This window comes from Cyrtonyx montezumae, unplaced genomic scaffold, assembly GCF_038088225.1.
Source record: "Cyrtonyx montezumae isolate F1298 unplaced genomic scaffold, pur_monq_1.0 scaffold_0, whole genome shotgun sequence".
Lineage (NCBI taxonomy): Eukaryota > Metazoa > Chordata > Aves > Galliformes > Odontophoridae > Cyrtonyx > Cyrtonyx montezumae.
Window position 1 is genome coordinate 18214768 of NW_027071824.1, and position 15691 is coordinate 18230458.

Here is a 15691-nt window from a genome sequence, read left to right on the forward strand (position 1 = left end):
TGTTTTTCTGTGATAAATCCCCAGAGATGTATGACTTTTGTCAGTGCTAAGTCCATTTTCTTTACTTTTTCTCTTGCAAAAATGTGAAACACAGCTACTAAAGTTATATTGCTTTACATGAAAACTCATGGAAAGGCTGTGGACAGGTTGTTTGTGGGGTGTTTCTCTCATTTTAAGAAGACCTGGAGGAATCCAAATCTACTCATATCAGTATGTTTGAATACTTGGGAGTTTGGTGTTTAAGTGAGTCTGGCACTTTTAAGTCCAGCCTGAGTTGGAGCAGAAATATATTGGGAAAGCTGACATTTGTTGCACATAATTTTAATCTTTTCACTGCTGCTATAGTAGAGCTTCAGTTCATGTAAGGGGCAGTTGTGAACTTCCACACTAATTAATTTCCTTCCTCTATTCCAGAAAATTCAGGCTTATTTGCAAGCATACAGATCTCAGCAACCTTCATCTGACTGTTTTGGAAGAGTCAGAGTCTCTGTGTGACTCTGTAATGGTGATATTCAGTTCTCCTGCAACAGGAGGCTGCTTACTGTGAGATCTGAATCACTTTTTCCAAACAGGATTAAGTATAAAATAATTTTTTGTTTGCTCATTTTCTGATGAGGGATAAAATGCACACCAAAAAAAAACAGTGCTAGTCTTACGATTCGTGATGTGTAGTTATTTTCTGTTTTGTTGTGATTGTTTTAAAGTGAAGAGCAGGAATAGAGCTTGTGCCACCAAAAATGCTTTGTCAGGAAAAGGTGGGCATCCTGATTGTGAGGTGTTTCAAGTAAGGTTGTTTTCTTAGCCAACCTGCACGGGCAAACTCTCCTATTCCCTGGGATGCTCTCACCAATAACTAAAACCAGTGCTTCAGGGATTTGTTTGATGAAATTCTAGGAGATACACAGCTTGTGAAATTGTGTTTTATATTCTGTCATGGCCAATACTGTGACTGGAAAGTGAAAAGGATAGGAGTTAGCTAACTGGGTTGCAGACTGCAGCCTTCTAGGAGTTCATATGTTTTACATGATACAGAATAGTTTGTGTCAGTCCCTCCAGCAAGGGGCAGGAGGGGATTTACTGAGCTAGGAAATAACTGAAATCATGCTGAATTGTTCCTAACAGGTGCTCGGTGCAACACAGTGTGTGGTCTCCCTGGGCAGAGCTGACTTCTGCAAATGGCAAAGTGCAGCATCAAATATTTCAGTGCAAGTGCATGAACAAACTGTGTTTTTATGGCATGTGAAGGGCACTTTGGTGTAGGAGGTTTTGTATGCATCTTATAATCTTGATCTGTGATGACTTTAGCAGAGCTGTCCAGTTTCCAAGGCAGGCTTCCAAGGGAGGATGAGGGTTGTACCTGATTTTTATTAACTGTATTACCAGCTAAACAACAACGAAGTTGCATGCAGCTGCTGGCAATGTGGACCTTCAGTGTGTTTCATTAAAAACAGTAACAGTTAATAGTGGTTCTGCGGGTCACAGAAGCACAGATCAAGCTCCATGTGCCCTCTGGGAGCCCTTCTGCTTGACTGGGGGAGTGGAGAAACCTGGCAGCCCTTGAAATGTGTTAACATCCATCAGGGTCTTCGGGTTTTGATGGAGCTTTGACTAACTGTGCACTTCGACCCTGTGCTTTAGTGTGTTCTGGATGAAACAAATGGCAGTACTATGCCTCACCAGCTACCAGCAGAGCAGCTCTTGATGGCATGTGCAGAAAGATCCTGGTGCTGGTGGTCTGAACTTGGCAATCCGAGGGGCAGAATGAGGGTGGCCTGACTTTCAGGGCAGCTCAAGGATACAGTGATTGTCTTTAATTTGTTGGTTAATGGTGTCTGAGCGGCTTTGTGAATAATGGGCTTGGCAGTTAGTTTCAATACAGAAATTCATGTAGAAGTGCAGACTAATTATTGAGCATGGGTTGAAGGCTGCTCCCTTGAAAAAGGCATTCTAGAAAACATAGGAGCTGAGTGAATAAAATATTCTAAAAGATTATATATATTTATATATATGTGTTTAATTCTTGCTCTGGAAGCCTCTACTACTCACACCTTGGTGTTTGCAAATATGTTGCTCTCTCTTTTCCTCTCCTCACCTGCAGCCTGTACCTGTGTGCCCAGGTCCCAGGGGGCAGCTCCAGGCCTGAGCCTGGGCTTGGAGCACCCTGCAGCAGCCCTGAGGTCAGGCAGAGATTCCTCCTCCCTGTGTGTGCTGGCTGGGGTCTGCAGGGAGAACCAGCAGTACATGTGGTTCCTATTAGTTCTGAAAACAGGAGCATCTGGAGGAGGCATGCATGGCGGGGCTGGCTCAGCTCAGCAGCAGGGAGCCTGTGACAGATTGCTCTGGGCAGGAAGATCTCTGTTATGTACTGAAGCAGGGAGCAAATGCATAAAATCCAGCTCGGAACAGCAGGAGGAGTGCAGCAATGGCTGTCTTAGGTTTTCTCCTCCTCTTCCTGCCTCAGTGGGTGCTTTTTGAAGGAAGGTGAAGGCAAGAGAGCCTTTGTCCTCCAGTGACAGCAGGGCAGTGCTGAGGAGAAGTAGTCCTGGGGACAGCAGGAGGTTCCCCATTGAGATGCCCATGTGGGTTTCACTTCAAGAGCAATGGAAAGCATGCCAGTGGTAAACATAGTATTTACAATGTGTTTGCTGGAGGGGAAAATAAAAGGAAAATAAGCGAAGGGAAGAAGACTGCAGTTTGGTGAGTAGTTACTGTGAAAGCAGAGTGGCCAGACCAGCTTCTGTGGCCCTGCTCAGTCCTGGGTTGGACCAGGTGGCCTCCAGAGGCCCCTTCCCACTTTGTGCATTCTGTGATTCTGTGGCATTAGTCAGTTAAACTGGGGTAGATGTTACCATGTGGCCACGCTAAATCAGACTTATTGAGGGGTAGTGGTTCTTATCTCGCTGCGGTACCGAGGGCGTCTGGTAGCTTAAAGTGTCTGCTTCTGAATGAGGCAGATCTCTCTGCACTGTATGGTGAGGGGCGTGGGTCATTAATCACCCTGAAGGTGGGTGTTCGTTGTCAGCGGGCTGTCTGTGCTCCCAGCCAGGGGAGATAAAAGGGCAGATGGGACGAATTACCATCTTCAGAGGTATTAGAGTCTTTCGTCATGAATTACAATTTGTGGTTTCTGAGGTTGTGCGGGAAGCTTTAACTGCATTAGGAGATTATTCAAGCTTGTGTTAGCAAGGTCACGCTGGTGGTTCTGCAGAGAACTTGGCTGGTGGCATTAGGGCAGCCAGGGTCAGAGGTCTGCAGTGGCACTGACACGCAGCTCTCAGTGGAGATCGGCTCCCACTGTGTTACAAAGCAATCCAGACATGACCCGCACTGTTGTGGTGCAGATGGGGCCTCTCAGGCAGTGCAGGGCAGGGGGGCATGGGAGGGCAGCAGCACAATGTGCAGCAGGAACAGGGCTGGTTCTCTGAACCCACGCTGTCGGTACTGCTCCGAGAACTGGGCTGTTGTAGCCAACGGTGGCAAGACAAGTGTTTGGATGTGCTTGTTCTCCTCTGGATGACACATCTCTCTCTGTTTTCTCTGGCCTGTTATTTTACTGTTTCTCTGTTTCTCCCTCTCGTTTTTCAACATCCCCTCTTTCCCCTATGCTTGTTCCTTGGCATATACAAAATCTTAGCTATCAGGTCTGAAGAACTACTGGTCATTATTCACATATGGCCAAATCTTGTTGGATTTCCCCAGAAGACAAGTAGGTGCCTACACTAAAAATAAAAACAAACAAAAAACACAACAGCAGATCAGATATATTTTTATATAATTATATATGACTTGAGTTCCATGAAATAATGATTAAAACCTCAGGTGGACAGCAATTTCTATGTGTTTCAAGGAAATACTTGAAGAAAGGGAAGGGGTAGCAAATCTTCAGAGGAGAGCTTAATAATTGTATAAAGACCTTGTATATGAATGTAAGGATATGGGATGTCCTGCTACTTGGATCTTTAGTAGGGAAAATGATGCTGGATATGAAGAACTAGGACCTAATCTGGGGTTATAAATAGCCCCAGTCACTTCACTCATTGACTTTTTATAAACCCTAGAAGAAAGCACTTGTTCTCCTACGAGCAGAAGTTTATTTTCAGTATCCAATTTTTACATATCTTTCAGGCAATTGATTGAGCATCTTTGTGTTCCAAAAACTTCCCAAAAGGGTTCAGTTCAGCTGTAGACAGTTTTGATTTTTACACTGTGAAAACTGTTGTATGCACTTACTCTGGGAGCAGACTAGAGCTACTCTGGTGGAAAAACATTGTAGTAGTGTGAATACAAGAACTTGTGAAGATACAGAGGGAGTATTTCTGGCTCTTGGAAGGCATGAAGGTAATTGAAAGTGTTTATGGTGAATACATCATCAGCCAAATGCTTTGAATTCTGGCTCTGCCGATGGCTTTGAGGTAACTAGACACTGCCTAGATTATGCTTAGAACGCAGAGGATGACACTGTCAGTGTGCTGTGTGTCTGTGCACACAGATGTTGAGTGTCTTGGTGCCAGCAGGAGTCAGACTTCCTTTTCCGAGGTTTCAGTCTTGGTATTACTCAGAAGGGCTCCCCTGCAAAGCATGGGTGGAGGTGTGGCTTTTCTGCCAGGAAGACTGCAGTTGTGTCTTGGAACAATCTGCAGTGTAACTCCACGTCCCAGCAGCTACGTGCATGAGTGAAGGCAGCAAAAAGATTTACTGCGATGAGACAAAGCTTCATTTGGGAATCTGAGTTTTCAACAGAAAGAGTGTTCTCTGTGAAGTCTGAGTTTAACCTCTAGTGGTGCTTTTATTAACAGTTGACCTGAAATATTCAAATTTCCTGAATTACAAGGATTTATACCTTCACGGTCTGTGATTTTTTTTTCTCTGTAGAATGAAAAAGCTTAATCAAAAGCAAGATATGTGGTAGAATTAAATTTTCCAACTGCAGCTTCAAAATTTTTCACACTGAGATTGTAAGAGAAGCAAGGAGCACTGTTTCATGCTGTTCTGCAGATGACTGCAAATCATACCTGCTTTGTTGCCACACAGTTGTCCTAAATGTTGTTTTTCGTGGGAATGAGGGAGTCTCACCACATTATCTCCACTTCACTTGAGTAGAGAGTAGTCCAAATAAGGGGAAGTTCTTCTGTTATTTGTAACACAGGAAATATGGTTCATTTTAATCCCATTTATTGTGATGAGAGAATTAGAAGCCTGCTTCTCTGCAGTGAGTGCTATGGTCTAATCCGAGCTCAGGTTGGGAGAAGGGAAATGGGGGAAATAATCTTTATTTTTTGTAGAATACTCCTTGCCAATAAAATGTGATCCATCACTGAAAATGCCACTTCCCAAAGCTATTACTTAACAGCGAATGGGGAGTTAGCATTTGAACATCCCTGGTCTGTCTGGGGTTTTGGGGAAATTAAAAGGCTCTTTCTGTCATCAACCTAGTGTGATGGTAAGGTCTGGTGCTCTCCAAAGCTCCCTGCTGCTGATGTGGGTGAACCTCGGATATCATGTGGAACTGCTATCATCCTCACCCTGAAGTACTTAGTGTAAAGCCACCGCCTCTCCTTACCTGTGAGGGAAGCTGTGCACAGCTCCTCCCTAGCTGGAGGGTCTTCCAACATGTTCAGCATCTATTTTCCTCTGCCAGCTCTCAGCCACTCCTATGTAGCTCTGTGGTTGATTTATGTACTTCTAATAAGCCTCATGTACATACATTCCCACCCTCTTCATGTTTGCAGTTGAAATGCTTCAGCATCCTGTGTTTTCTACATTAATTACGTTGATGAATGAGTATGCCCAGCATGGAAGGAGTTGAGGAAGTTGGGAGACTTGTTTGATTTAGTTATCTCTAGTTTAGTCCTTTCATGCAGGAGCAAGACTTGCTCAAGGTATTGAAAGACAATAACAATTAAGGAGAACAACCACTTTTTGGCTATGGAGCTGTCTAAAAATCTGGCAAAATGCCCCAGAGGAGGATATCAAAACATCAACCACAGACTTCTTTTAAATGCTTTGGGGCTGTTTGTGTTCAGCGCTAAGCTTGTTTTCACCTGACAGTTGGGTTAATTGGGTTGGCCTGGTCTCAGTACGAGTGACTGGAACATGAAAAAAACTTGGTTGCAAAAATATGGAGCAGTAAACAGCAGTTATTGCTGAAACATGAGATGATGTGTCTGTGCTGTGCTGCATACCAAAATAGCACCATTCAGAATCCTGCCTTTCTCTTCATCTGCAGAACAGCCAGGTCCACCTTCACTGTCATCCCAACTTGAATTTTTTATGTGGCTAAATGGGAGGTCTAAGTAAAATTTCACCAAGCTAAAGATGCAATGAAGGTGAATGCTAATCGTTCCCTTTCCGTGGTTAATTCCTCAGCTACTCTCAGGTACAATGTAACGTGCCTGGTCTCTGGCTGTTTCTCAAGTTTTGTTGAATTCCTCATTGTTTTATTATCATTCTTTACTCCAGCCACTCTGAATCACAAGGAATGTAAAGCTGCATGTGGACAGTATGAATGTATTTCATCTCAGCTCTGCTACATCTGCCTGCTTGCATCCCCTCCTTGTTACGTAGTGCAGTGGTCTGACAGCTACTGGTTTTCTAAGAAACATATGGTTATCTTAAATTCTCTCTGTTCTTCCTTTAGTCACTTAACCTGAATCAAAGATATTTCTAAAATTCTGGGGGATGGACCAAGTGTGTGCGCTCGTACAGAAAGCAGACTTGAGCTGACATTTGGCTTTCCTGGCCCACGGTAATCACTGCAACCCAAGCATGAAGACTCAAATGCAAAAAATGCTGTCTTCAACGCAGCTGTCCCACGTCTATTCGCTTTGTGCTGTCTTTCATGAAGAAAGCACAGCGTGTACTTGCCTAGTATTGCTGTGATGACATTACAGTCACAGGCTGCTGAGTGAGGTGCTGATGGTGCAAACACAAAATCACATGAGATGTTTGTGATTTGATGTTAGATGTGACCTTGTCTAGAGGACAAATGACCTCGCAGGGACAATGTAGAAACATCTCCTGACCATAGGGTGCTGCCCTTGGTTCTCTCCCCAGGGAGAGCATTTGTGCTGCATTTATGTTGTGTCCCACTGGTCTGTCCAAGCCATGCATCCACTGCATGAGGTGTTTTTGCACATGGAATCTACTCCACGGGTTCATAGCTACTTCTAGAGGGTGTTTTTAAGTCTTCTTCAACATACCCTACCTTCTTCCCCTCCCAGCTTTTGGAAAGAAAGATATGAACATCTGTTTTGAGATAAGCAGCCTTATGGAGGAGATGGTGAAGGGGAAGACTGCATTGTGAGGAAGTGTTTTACACACATAGTGCAGGCCACTCCTCACCACAGGACAGTCTTGACTCTGTGGCAGGTTACACAGGGGAAGTGTGAAGGTTTGTTTGGCTCTGACATTTCCTTCCTGGTGTTCCTGGCTATGCTAAGGCCAAAACAGCATAAATTGGCCCCAGGTGCACTGGTGGGGACCCAACATAGGGGGTGTGTAGATGCCAGCACTAGGTGCAGACAGGGGGGAAGGAAGAAGGAAAAAACAGTTTGTGGGCTTGAAAGGAGGCAGATGTAAAACTGAAATACCAGAGGGAGGAAAATAACATAGGAGATTGGCAGGTATGAGAAGAAAGCAAAAGATGCTGAGAAGAGCAGCAGGGAATGTTATTAGCAAGGTGTATAAGGAAACTTAATGCAGATACTGAAGTACAAATGAGCAGGGAAGCCTGAGAAGATTTAAGTGCAAGATACAGAAAAAGCTTAAGACTTAGAGTGAGGAAGAGAGTGAAAAATATATGAACAGAAATTGTCTAAAATTGTAATGCTCCCCAAATCAGTAACAAGAAAGTCACAAAGTGAAGTCAGTACAAGAATAATTTTATTTAATATTTTGGTAACGCAATGATTCTTCTCAGAATGGCCATAAAACTTAGCTCACTGAACAATTGTAATACATTCTAATTGGGTGCTACTAAGTTTGAGTAACTTCACAGGTTAAATGAGGCACTGATTGACCAACAACTATATGATTTGTGACCCCAACAAACAAGAGCAGTGTGAATGGAAGCTGCATTAGTAGCCAATGCATAGTTAAAGCTTTTGGAAGAGTACAAAATTGCAAAAGCTTTTTTTTAATTAAAATAATAATTAGTGATCTTTGAGTTAGACTAACTATTTAGTTGTAGGTTATATCCTCTATACTTTTTTTTTTTAATAATGATACTCACAAAGGTACTAAGAAAACTGTCTTGCTACAAATTGATCTAATGTAGATCTCCATATGAAAATGCTGAATATCATATAAAGCTTTTCACAGGTATAGGCTAAGTTCTGGGATATCACAGACTTATAACTCAGAAAATCGCCTGAGGTTACTCCGTTTGCATGGAAAAGAAATATTTTTTATCTTTGAATAAAGAGGACCAATGCCATTTGAAATCAGAGATTTTTAACAGGTGTATCGGTACTATGTGGGGTTATGGAGCAGTACTTCTAGACTTGGATCAGGTTATTAAAATCAGTAGTGAAGTTTCTACTTGCAAACACCAGGATGGTGCCACTAAGCCAGCTCTTACCTATGTCAGCATGAGTACTGTTGCTGTTGCCAAGAGGATGAGGACTGGCCATCTACGAGATGCACATCTGTACTTTCTTGGGTCTCACCAGAGCTGCTTAACATTTTAGCCCTTATTTTTTTAGGTCTACTAATACCTTGTTTTGTCCTAGACTTGATCACAGGAAGTCTTCTGAAATGCTCTCACTTCTGGTAGATCTTGTATGTAACTGAAGGTGATCTGTATCTCCTAGGAAATATTCAACACTTCTCAAAATCAGACATTTGTGTTTGTTCTTTAGAGAAATAAGTGCTGCTTTGTATGCACAAACATAAGCCAAAATTTTAAGGTTGTAAAGTTTCATGGGTGTGTTTTACTTCAAAATAGTAATACAATTTTTGTTTTTTTTCTTACCTTGATGTCCTTTGCCTCACAGAAAAAGCTGGAAGGTTTTTGGGGGGCTTTTATTTTTTATTTTTATTTTTGTGCTCAGTGAAGTTTGCTCAGTTAATCAGGATGCAAAATTTAGCTTTCCTTGTGAGACTTTGTTCTGAGCAAATCATGCCAAAAGTATATAGTTAATTTAGGATAATCCCATTAAACTCAAGCTAACAGATGGACCAGTGAGCCAGGCCGTATGTGCTGTATGCATTACTCGAGGCTTGTGGTGTGAGAGTTTCAATACAGAACTGCAAACTCTTATTTCCACATACCTTGGCACATGTCAATCTGTAACAGACTTGCCCATGTGCTGAAGAACAGGTCATTATCTCTTTGCTAGAGACACAAAGTTCAGCTTTTCCTTTACAAGAGCTTTCTAATTCAAGTATCTGCTATTCGTGCTAGTGAATATATTAGCACATGGATTACATCACACTTACCATTTGATGACATATCAAATCTGATCTTTCTTTTCAAACCTTAATGAAAAGTTACTGTATTAGGACATTCTGTTCATTCTCATATAAAATACGAATGGTATTTTAAAATGTTGTGCTCTTAAGCAAGTCTTCTTTAGCCATTTATGTAAACACTTCAGAAAGCTAAAGGCAAGACTTTACATTGGCATTTTACCAAAAATCATTTAAACATTTATTATCAAGGCAATAATGTGCATCCCAGCAGTCACGGCACGGGACTTGCCATACGCTTATGGCAGGTTCCAGTAGGGTGAATTCAGAGAGAAGCTACAATGTTCCAAGCATGTTTGGTTGGTTGTCTGGCTTTTGTGTTCTGTTTTGTTTTTAATAAGGGATTTTACTTTGGGATGTGGAGTCACTGAAGGCAAGCTTAGAGTTAAGGCAGAGTGCATGGAGACGTGGAAAGGATTGCGCCCACAATTTCCAGAGATGCTCCAACCAGTCAGTAGATGAAGTGTGCTTTACAATGGCAACGTTGTGAACATACAAGAAAATGAAAGGCTTACTTTCAAACTGCATATGTTTTATCATTTAGTACATTAAATCATTCCCCTGGCTCTCCCTCTAGAATTAAAGAGGACTGAATTACGACTTGTGAGGTTTTCCTTCCTGTTCTTGTACCTTGCAATGCTGGCTGTTTTCCAAAAATATCAGCAAAAGCAACTATAACTTATTTAATTCTAAAAAGAAAAGAGCATCTTTCAATGCAAGGCTTGGTGCTTAGGTGTTTGCCGATGGTTGGTTTTCGTTGGCTGTTTTCTCTGCCTGCAGTCTTTGGACAGCCTTATCGAGCAAATCCATAGTATCTCTGAGTGTGACATTCAAAGTAAAGGGCTTGGGTTTGATGGTCAACCCGTAAGTATAGTCCATTTTGGGATCCTCATTTGGATTAGCAGTGAAATGGCACTGATGCACGAGAATGGAGGTAAAGAGAAACAGCTGCACTTTGGATAATTCCTCTCCAATACAGCGCCGTTTCCCCATTGAGAAAATCATCACACTGCTAGTGAGATCTTTATTGATGAAGCCGTTCTCATCCAGGAATCTTGATGGATCAAAATCCTCTGGGTTGGACCATTTTGCTGGATCGTGATTCACTGACCACTGATTAACAAATATCACAGTGTCCTTGGGAATGAGGTAGCCCATGATGAAGGTGTTGGTCGTGGTGGCATGTGGGATGGTAACGGGCACGAAGCTGCTGAAACGCATGGATTCGTACAGGAAAGCCATGATGTAGGGCAAGTGAGGCTGATCTTCAGCACAGGGCAGGCGGTCTCTCCCAACAATCCTATCCACCTCTTCTTGCATTTTAGCCTGCACTTCTGGATACCTGTCATTTAAAGTAAGCATGTGTACATACATAATGCTTTCAAAAGATTCGTTTTTTTTTAATGACGTATGCTGTAAATGCTTCTCACAGAACCTCCCCCCTCCTCTAAATTAGGCACTTTGAGCACAGCTTCAGTGCACTGCAGGAACATGTAGATTTAGTGGAAAACAGAGAGAGGGATTCAGGCTTTCTATGCAATTGTGTCATTTAGTTTTGCTCAGTTTTCCCCTTAATGACACACACAATCAATTTTAAATGTAAAAAGTGAAATTAACATCATGTTCTGAAACTTTATGTTCTGACCCAATTCTGAAAATCTGCTCCATAGCAAAGATTACCCCTGTCCTCAATCTTGGGCTTTCTCTCAGAATGAGAACTCCCCATCCTGTATGTGACTTCTTTGAGCCAGCAGGGAGTTTACCAATGGGTATAGTGTGTGCAGAGGGAAGCCTGCGTGTTTCTAAACGGAGCCTTCCCTGCTCATACCCGTCAGGACAGCTTTATGAACGTCCCACTCGGGCTGTGCGCGCTTCTACAATTGCTATCAAAATGCTTTCTTTACAGTGTATTTTAAGACCACCGTCTTATTTTAAGACCACTGTGCATTAAGCAAACACGATCCAAATATGAGCGCGTTTTCTATTAGCTGTGCCTGGGCGCTTCTGAGGAGCTTTCCCCGGGTCATGCAACGGCGGTGCGGGCGCACGTTACAGGCACAGCAGCATAATAGCGGGCTTGTAACCCAGTGCACGAACTCTTTATCTCGCCTAAGCAGTTGTTATCCCGTTCCTATGATCTCCTTGATCTTGACCTGCTAAAATCCGTTACTTTCGGGTTCTACTCCCCTGCCTTTTTGCCAGCCGCGCCTTACGCAAGGTTCCCACAGCGGGTTTCCTTTCTTTCTTTACTTTCTGGCGGCCTTCCCGGAGTCTCCGCGTTAACTGAGCGGCCCCTCTCGCCCGCGGCCGCTGCAGGGGCGGAGCGGAGCACCCACCTGATGAGGAAGATGAGGAGCCAGAGCAGCGCCGTGGAGAGCGTGTCCTGGCTGGCGCCGAAGATGTCGGTGACGGTGGCGGGCACGTGCTCGAGCTGCAGCCGCGGCTGCTCGCGCTGCAGGCGGATGAAGGCGTCCATCATGTCTCGGGGGGCCGCCCCGGGGCGCAGGCTGCGCTGGTGCTGCAGGAACTTACCGCGGACGAAGCCGTAGAAGTCGCGGTTGAGGTCGCGGAAGGCGCGGTAGGCGGCGCGCACGGGGCTGGGGAAGCGGCGCAGCCAGGGCAGCGCGTCCACCAGGCTGCCGGCGCCCACGGCGCGGCCGAACTGCTCGTTGCGGCCCACCAGGCGCAGGAACTCGCCGTCGCCGTGGCTGTAGCGGCGGCCGAAGCAGAGCGCGCTCATCACGTTGGCCACCGCCACCAGCAGCACGCGCGACGGGTCGAGGAAGGCGCCGCCCGCGCTGCCCCGCACCAGCAGCGCCACCAGCGCCCGCGCCTCGCCCAGCAGGTGCCGCTCCAGCAGGCGGCGCGTGGCCGGGCTGCCGGTGGAGAAGGCGCGCACCGTGGCGTGCGCCGCGCGGCGGTGCAGCTTCCAGAGCTCCGAGTAGCCGCCGAAGGCCAGGCTGCGCCCGCCCGACACCAGGCGGAACGAGGGGAAGGCCGGCCGGCCGGCGAAGGCGGCCCCCTGGCGGACGAGCGCCTGGCGGATCGCGCTCTCCCCGTTCAGCACCACCACGGGCCAGCGCCCCAGGCGCAGCTGGAACACGGCGCCGTACGTGCTGGCCAGGCGCGCGAAGGAGAGGTGCGGGGCGCTGCCCAGCTGCGCCGCGTTCCCGATCAGCGGCCACGGGAACGGGCCCGGCGGAGCCCGGCGCTGGCCCTGCCGCCGCCGACGCCGCCGCTGCAGGAGGAGCTTGCCCAGGTGCACGGCGGCGAGCAGGCACAGCAGGAGCAGCAGGGAGCTCTGCAGGGGCGGGGTGCTGCGCAGGGCTTCCCCGAGCCTCTCGAGGGCCATGCTGCGAGGAAAGGGAAAAAGGGGACGGTCGGCGGGCGAGGGCACACGGCGCCCGCCCCGCTCCCGTGCGCGAACCGATGAGAAGGGACGGTAGCCACGCTTAGCGGCTGGGACGCCGCTCTGCCTCCCCCGGCGGGGCAGGTTCGCAGCGGCGGATCTGGCTGGGGAAGGCGCAGGAGGAGGCGAGAGGGATGCTCTCGCCATCAGCCGGCCTCGTCCCGGTGCCGCGCATCGCTCCCCGGGCGGAGCGGCGGGATGCCCGCGCTCCCGGAGCGGCTGTCGGCACCGCCGCTGCCGATTGCTGCCGCCCGGCCTGAGGGAGCGAGGGGAAAGGGGAGGGAACCCAGCGGCGGTCCCGCGAACTGACCTGTTGCACGCGGCTTCCATCGGAGCTCTCGCGGAGGATGGAGCGGAGCCGGGCGGCGGTGGCTGTGGCGGGCGGCCCCGGGCGGGGAGCTCGGCGGCGTCGGCCTTCAGATCCCGGGCTCCGGGAAACTCATCAGAAGCGCCGGCTCCTGTCACCCGCAGCTCGGCGGGTCGCGCGCGGGCAGACGCCGGCGGTACTCGCTCCCAGCATGGAGCCGCTGTCAACTTCGAGCTTCGAGCTTTCGGAGCTCGCCCCGCCCGCGACCACCTGCCCGGCGCTGCCGCCCGCGGGCCGGGGCCACGGTGGGTGCGGGCGGCTTAGGCGGTGACGGGGCGACCGAGGCTGAGCCGGAGCGGCAGCGGCCGCGCCCGGGCTCCTGGCATCACCGCTCGCGCCTTTAAACCCGCGGCATCCGCGGTGCGCGGCGCGGTGCGGGCGTGCCGCAGACAGCCCGCTGACAAATCGCCGCTGCCCGGCCCTTCCCCTGGCTCGAGGGGTCGCCGCTATTTGCCGGCTGCCCTTGGGGCCTCGCCAAGCGGAGCGGCTGAGCCGCGGATGCTTTTATGGCCCGGGCTCAAAGTTTTGGCGTCGGAGCCTCAGGGAGGGAAGCGGGGTGGCGGGCGGGCTCGCCGCCCCCTGTGTCAGGAGGCAACGTCTCGGCTGCATCTTGGGGGCTGAGGGAGCTGGAGAGCTTCCCCTCCTCCGCCTGTCGCCTCCCCGTTGCGTGCGGAGTTTGCATTGCGTGAGCCGGGGCTGGAAAGCCTCCAGCCATCTCCTCCCCGGGCCCCTACCCCTCCTCGCAATACCTGACACCGGCTCGGGGGGAAGGCGGCGGGGAAGCGCCGGGCGGTCCGCACCCGGGCGGCCCCGCTGCCCTCCGGCCTCTCCCCCGCTGCTCGCCCTCCTTTCCCTCCCTGTCTCGGCGCTTTCTTGCTCTGATAGCCGCTTCGGGAGGATGCCGCCGCGCTCCGAGCCCCGCCGGGCTCCCGGAGTCCCAGAGGAGAACCTGGGCCGCGTTCCCACCCGCCCCTGTGTAAAGAAAACCCTTCCCCAGGAGGTCAGAAAGGCTTCGATTTGTCGTTGTACTAAACTAAAACTTTTTCAGATGTTATACAGTCACGTCGTGAGAAGGAAAAAAGGGTCTTTGGTAGCATTTAAGGATTAGACAAAATTAGCTGCTGGGAGTCAGCCCAGAGAGAGATCCCAACCTGGCTGGGGTTCTGCTGCTTCTGACTTCGCTAAATGCAACCCTTTCTGCTGTCACTGTCTCAGGCTCCAGGGCAGTAATACTACTACGCAAACCAGCATCAGCCACATCTCTCTGCACGTCTCCAAACTCCTGTCTGTGAGCCTCAGTGTGCGTCGTGGTTCTTCCTGCCCCTGCCAAGGGGCACTGACAGGGGTGTCAGAACGTTTTCCCAGCCAGAAGAAGCCAACTTCCTTCCTCCCAGCCCCATCTCTGGATGAACTGAAGGATGACACAAGCCAGCCCCACGTGTGGTCCATCTTCAAAAATCAGCTGCAAACAGCTCTGTTCCTACAGCACTAGGGTGGGATGAGCTTGGAGAGAGACCTCAGGCTTTGATCTCCCATTTCCCCCCAGCTCCATATGATTGAAAACTGATTTCCCACGGTGTAACTGCTCAGCAGTGGCAAAATGGCCTGTCCCACCCTGACAGCCACCCCTCCTGCCTTCATCAGTCGCATGTCAGAGAACACAGGGCTTCTCCCTGCAGGCTGCTCTGGGTGCTGCAGCATGCAGTAAGGACTTAGCTTGGAGCAGTTACCAGGGTTCTGGATTATAGTGTTGGGCATTTGCCATTGCCGGCAGGCAGACTTGCCTTTTCCTGGTAACTGTGAGAGTCAGTTACCTAAAAGTCAAGCATTACAGCTTTTTGTAGAAAGTCCCCAAATCCCTTCTTGGAGGCAGCACTCAAACTAGATGTATTGCTCTCACAGTTAGAGATTGCTATTTACTCTGGAGCAAGCAGAAGAGATTGTATGCCAGCTGCCATGTAAATATTCTGTCATGGTAGTACCCTGGTGTCCCTGTGCTGTGCTAACAGAGTGTTTGTAGACTCAGGCTACTATCCCATTTCAGACAGAGCATTAGGATGACTATGAAATAAATGCTCACCCACTTTTCCAGGCTCTTATTCTATATGACCTTGATTAGTTCCTTGAATAGTCAAGCACAGCTTGAATAAAATATCACACCTGTGTATTAGAGCAGTGCAAAAAAGTAAGCAGGGGATGATTGGGCCCTTGGTCTCAGTTATATTTCACAAATCGCTCTCCTGCCTACCACTTTGTTCACTCTTACTGCTTTTCTTGTGTTTTAGAAGCATGGAAATTAAGAATTGCACTAAGATAACACATGCTTCTCTTCTCCAAGTTCTGAGGACTTAATTCTGATATGGGTCCTAACAAAGACGGCCTGAGTTTTCTGAGGTTAAGTTCGTTTTGTTCAGGATCCGACACTGAATCACTGAAAATGTACACTT

General features: G+C 48.2%; 1 protein-coding gene across 1 annotated transcript; it reads right to left on the bottom strand.

The window, feature by feature from the left end:
- Positions 1 to 8966: 8966 nt before the first annotated feature.
- On the bottom strand, positions 8967 to 13610 carry LOC136044116 (cytochrome P450 1B1). Its single transcript, XM_065729218.1, has 3 exons — positions 13188 to 13610; positions 11805 to 12821; positions 8967 to 10810 (listed from the first exon to the last, which is right to left on the bottom strand). Exons 1-3 carry the CDS (start codon positions 13205 to 13207, stop codon positions 10198 to 10200), a joined length of 1650 nt encoding a protein of 549 aa, XP_065585290.1. The 5' UTR covers positions 13208 to 13610; the 3' UTR covers positions 8967 to 10197.
- Between the last annotated feature and the right edge of the window lie 2081 nt (positions 13611 to 15691).

What these genes read in the sequence shown, in the direction of transcription:
- LOC136044116 (XM_065729218.1), bottom strand. Translation starts at nt 13,207, where the DNA reads ATGGAAGCCGCGTGCAACAG. An exon ending in ATGGAAGCCGCGTGCAACAG is followed by an intron (nt 12,822 to 13,187) that starts GTCAGTTCGCGG and finishes CTTTCCTCGCAG; the next exon opens with CATGGCCCTCGAGAGGCTCG. An exon ending in CTCCTCATCTTCCTCATCAG is followed by an intron (nt 10,811 to 11,804) that starts GTGGGTGCTCCG and finishes TTTAAATGACAG; the next exon opens with GTATCCAGAAGTGCAGGCTA.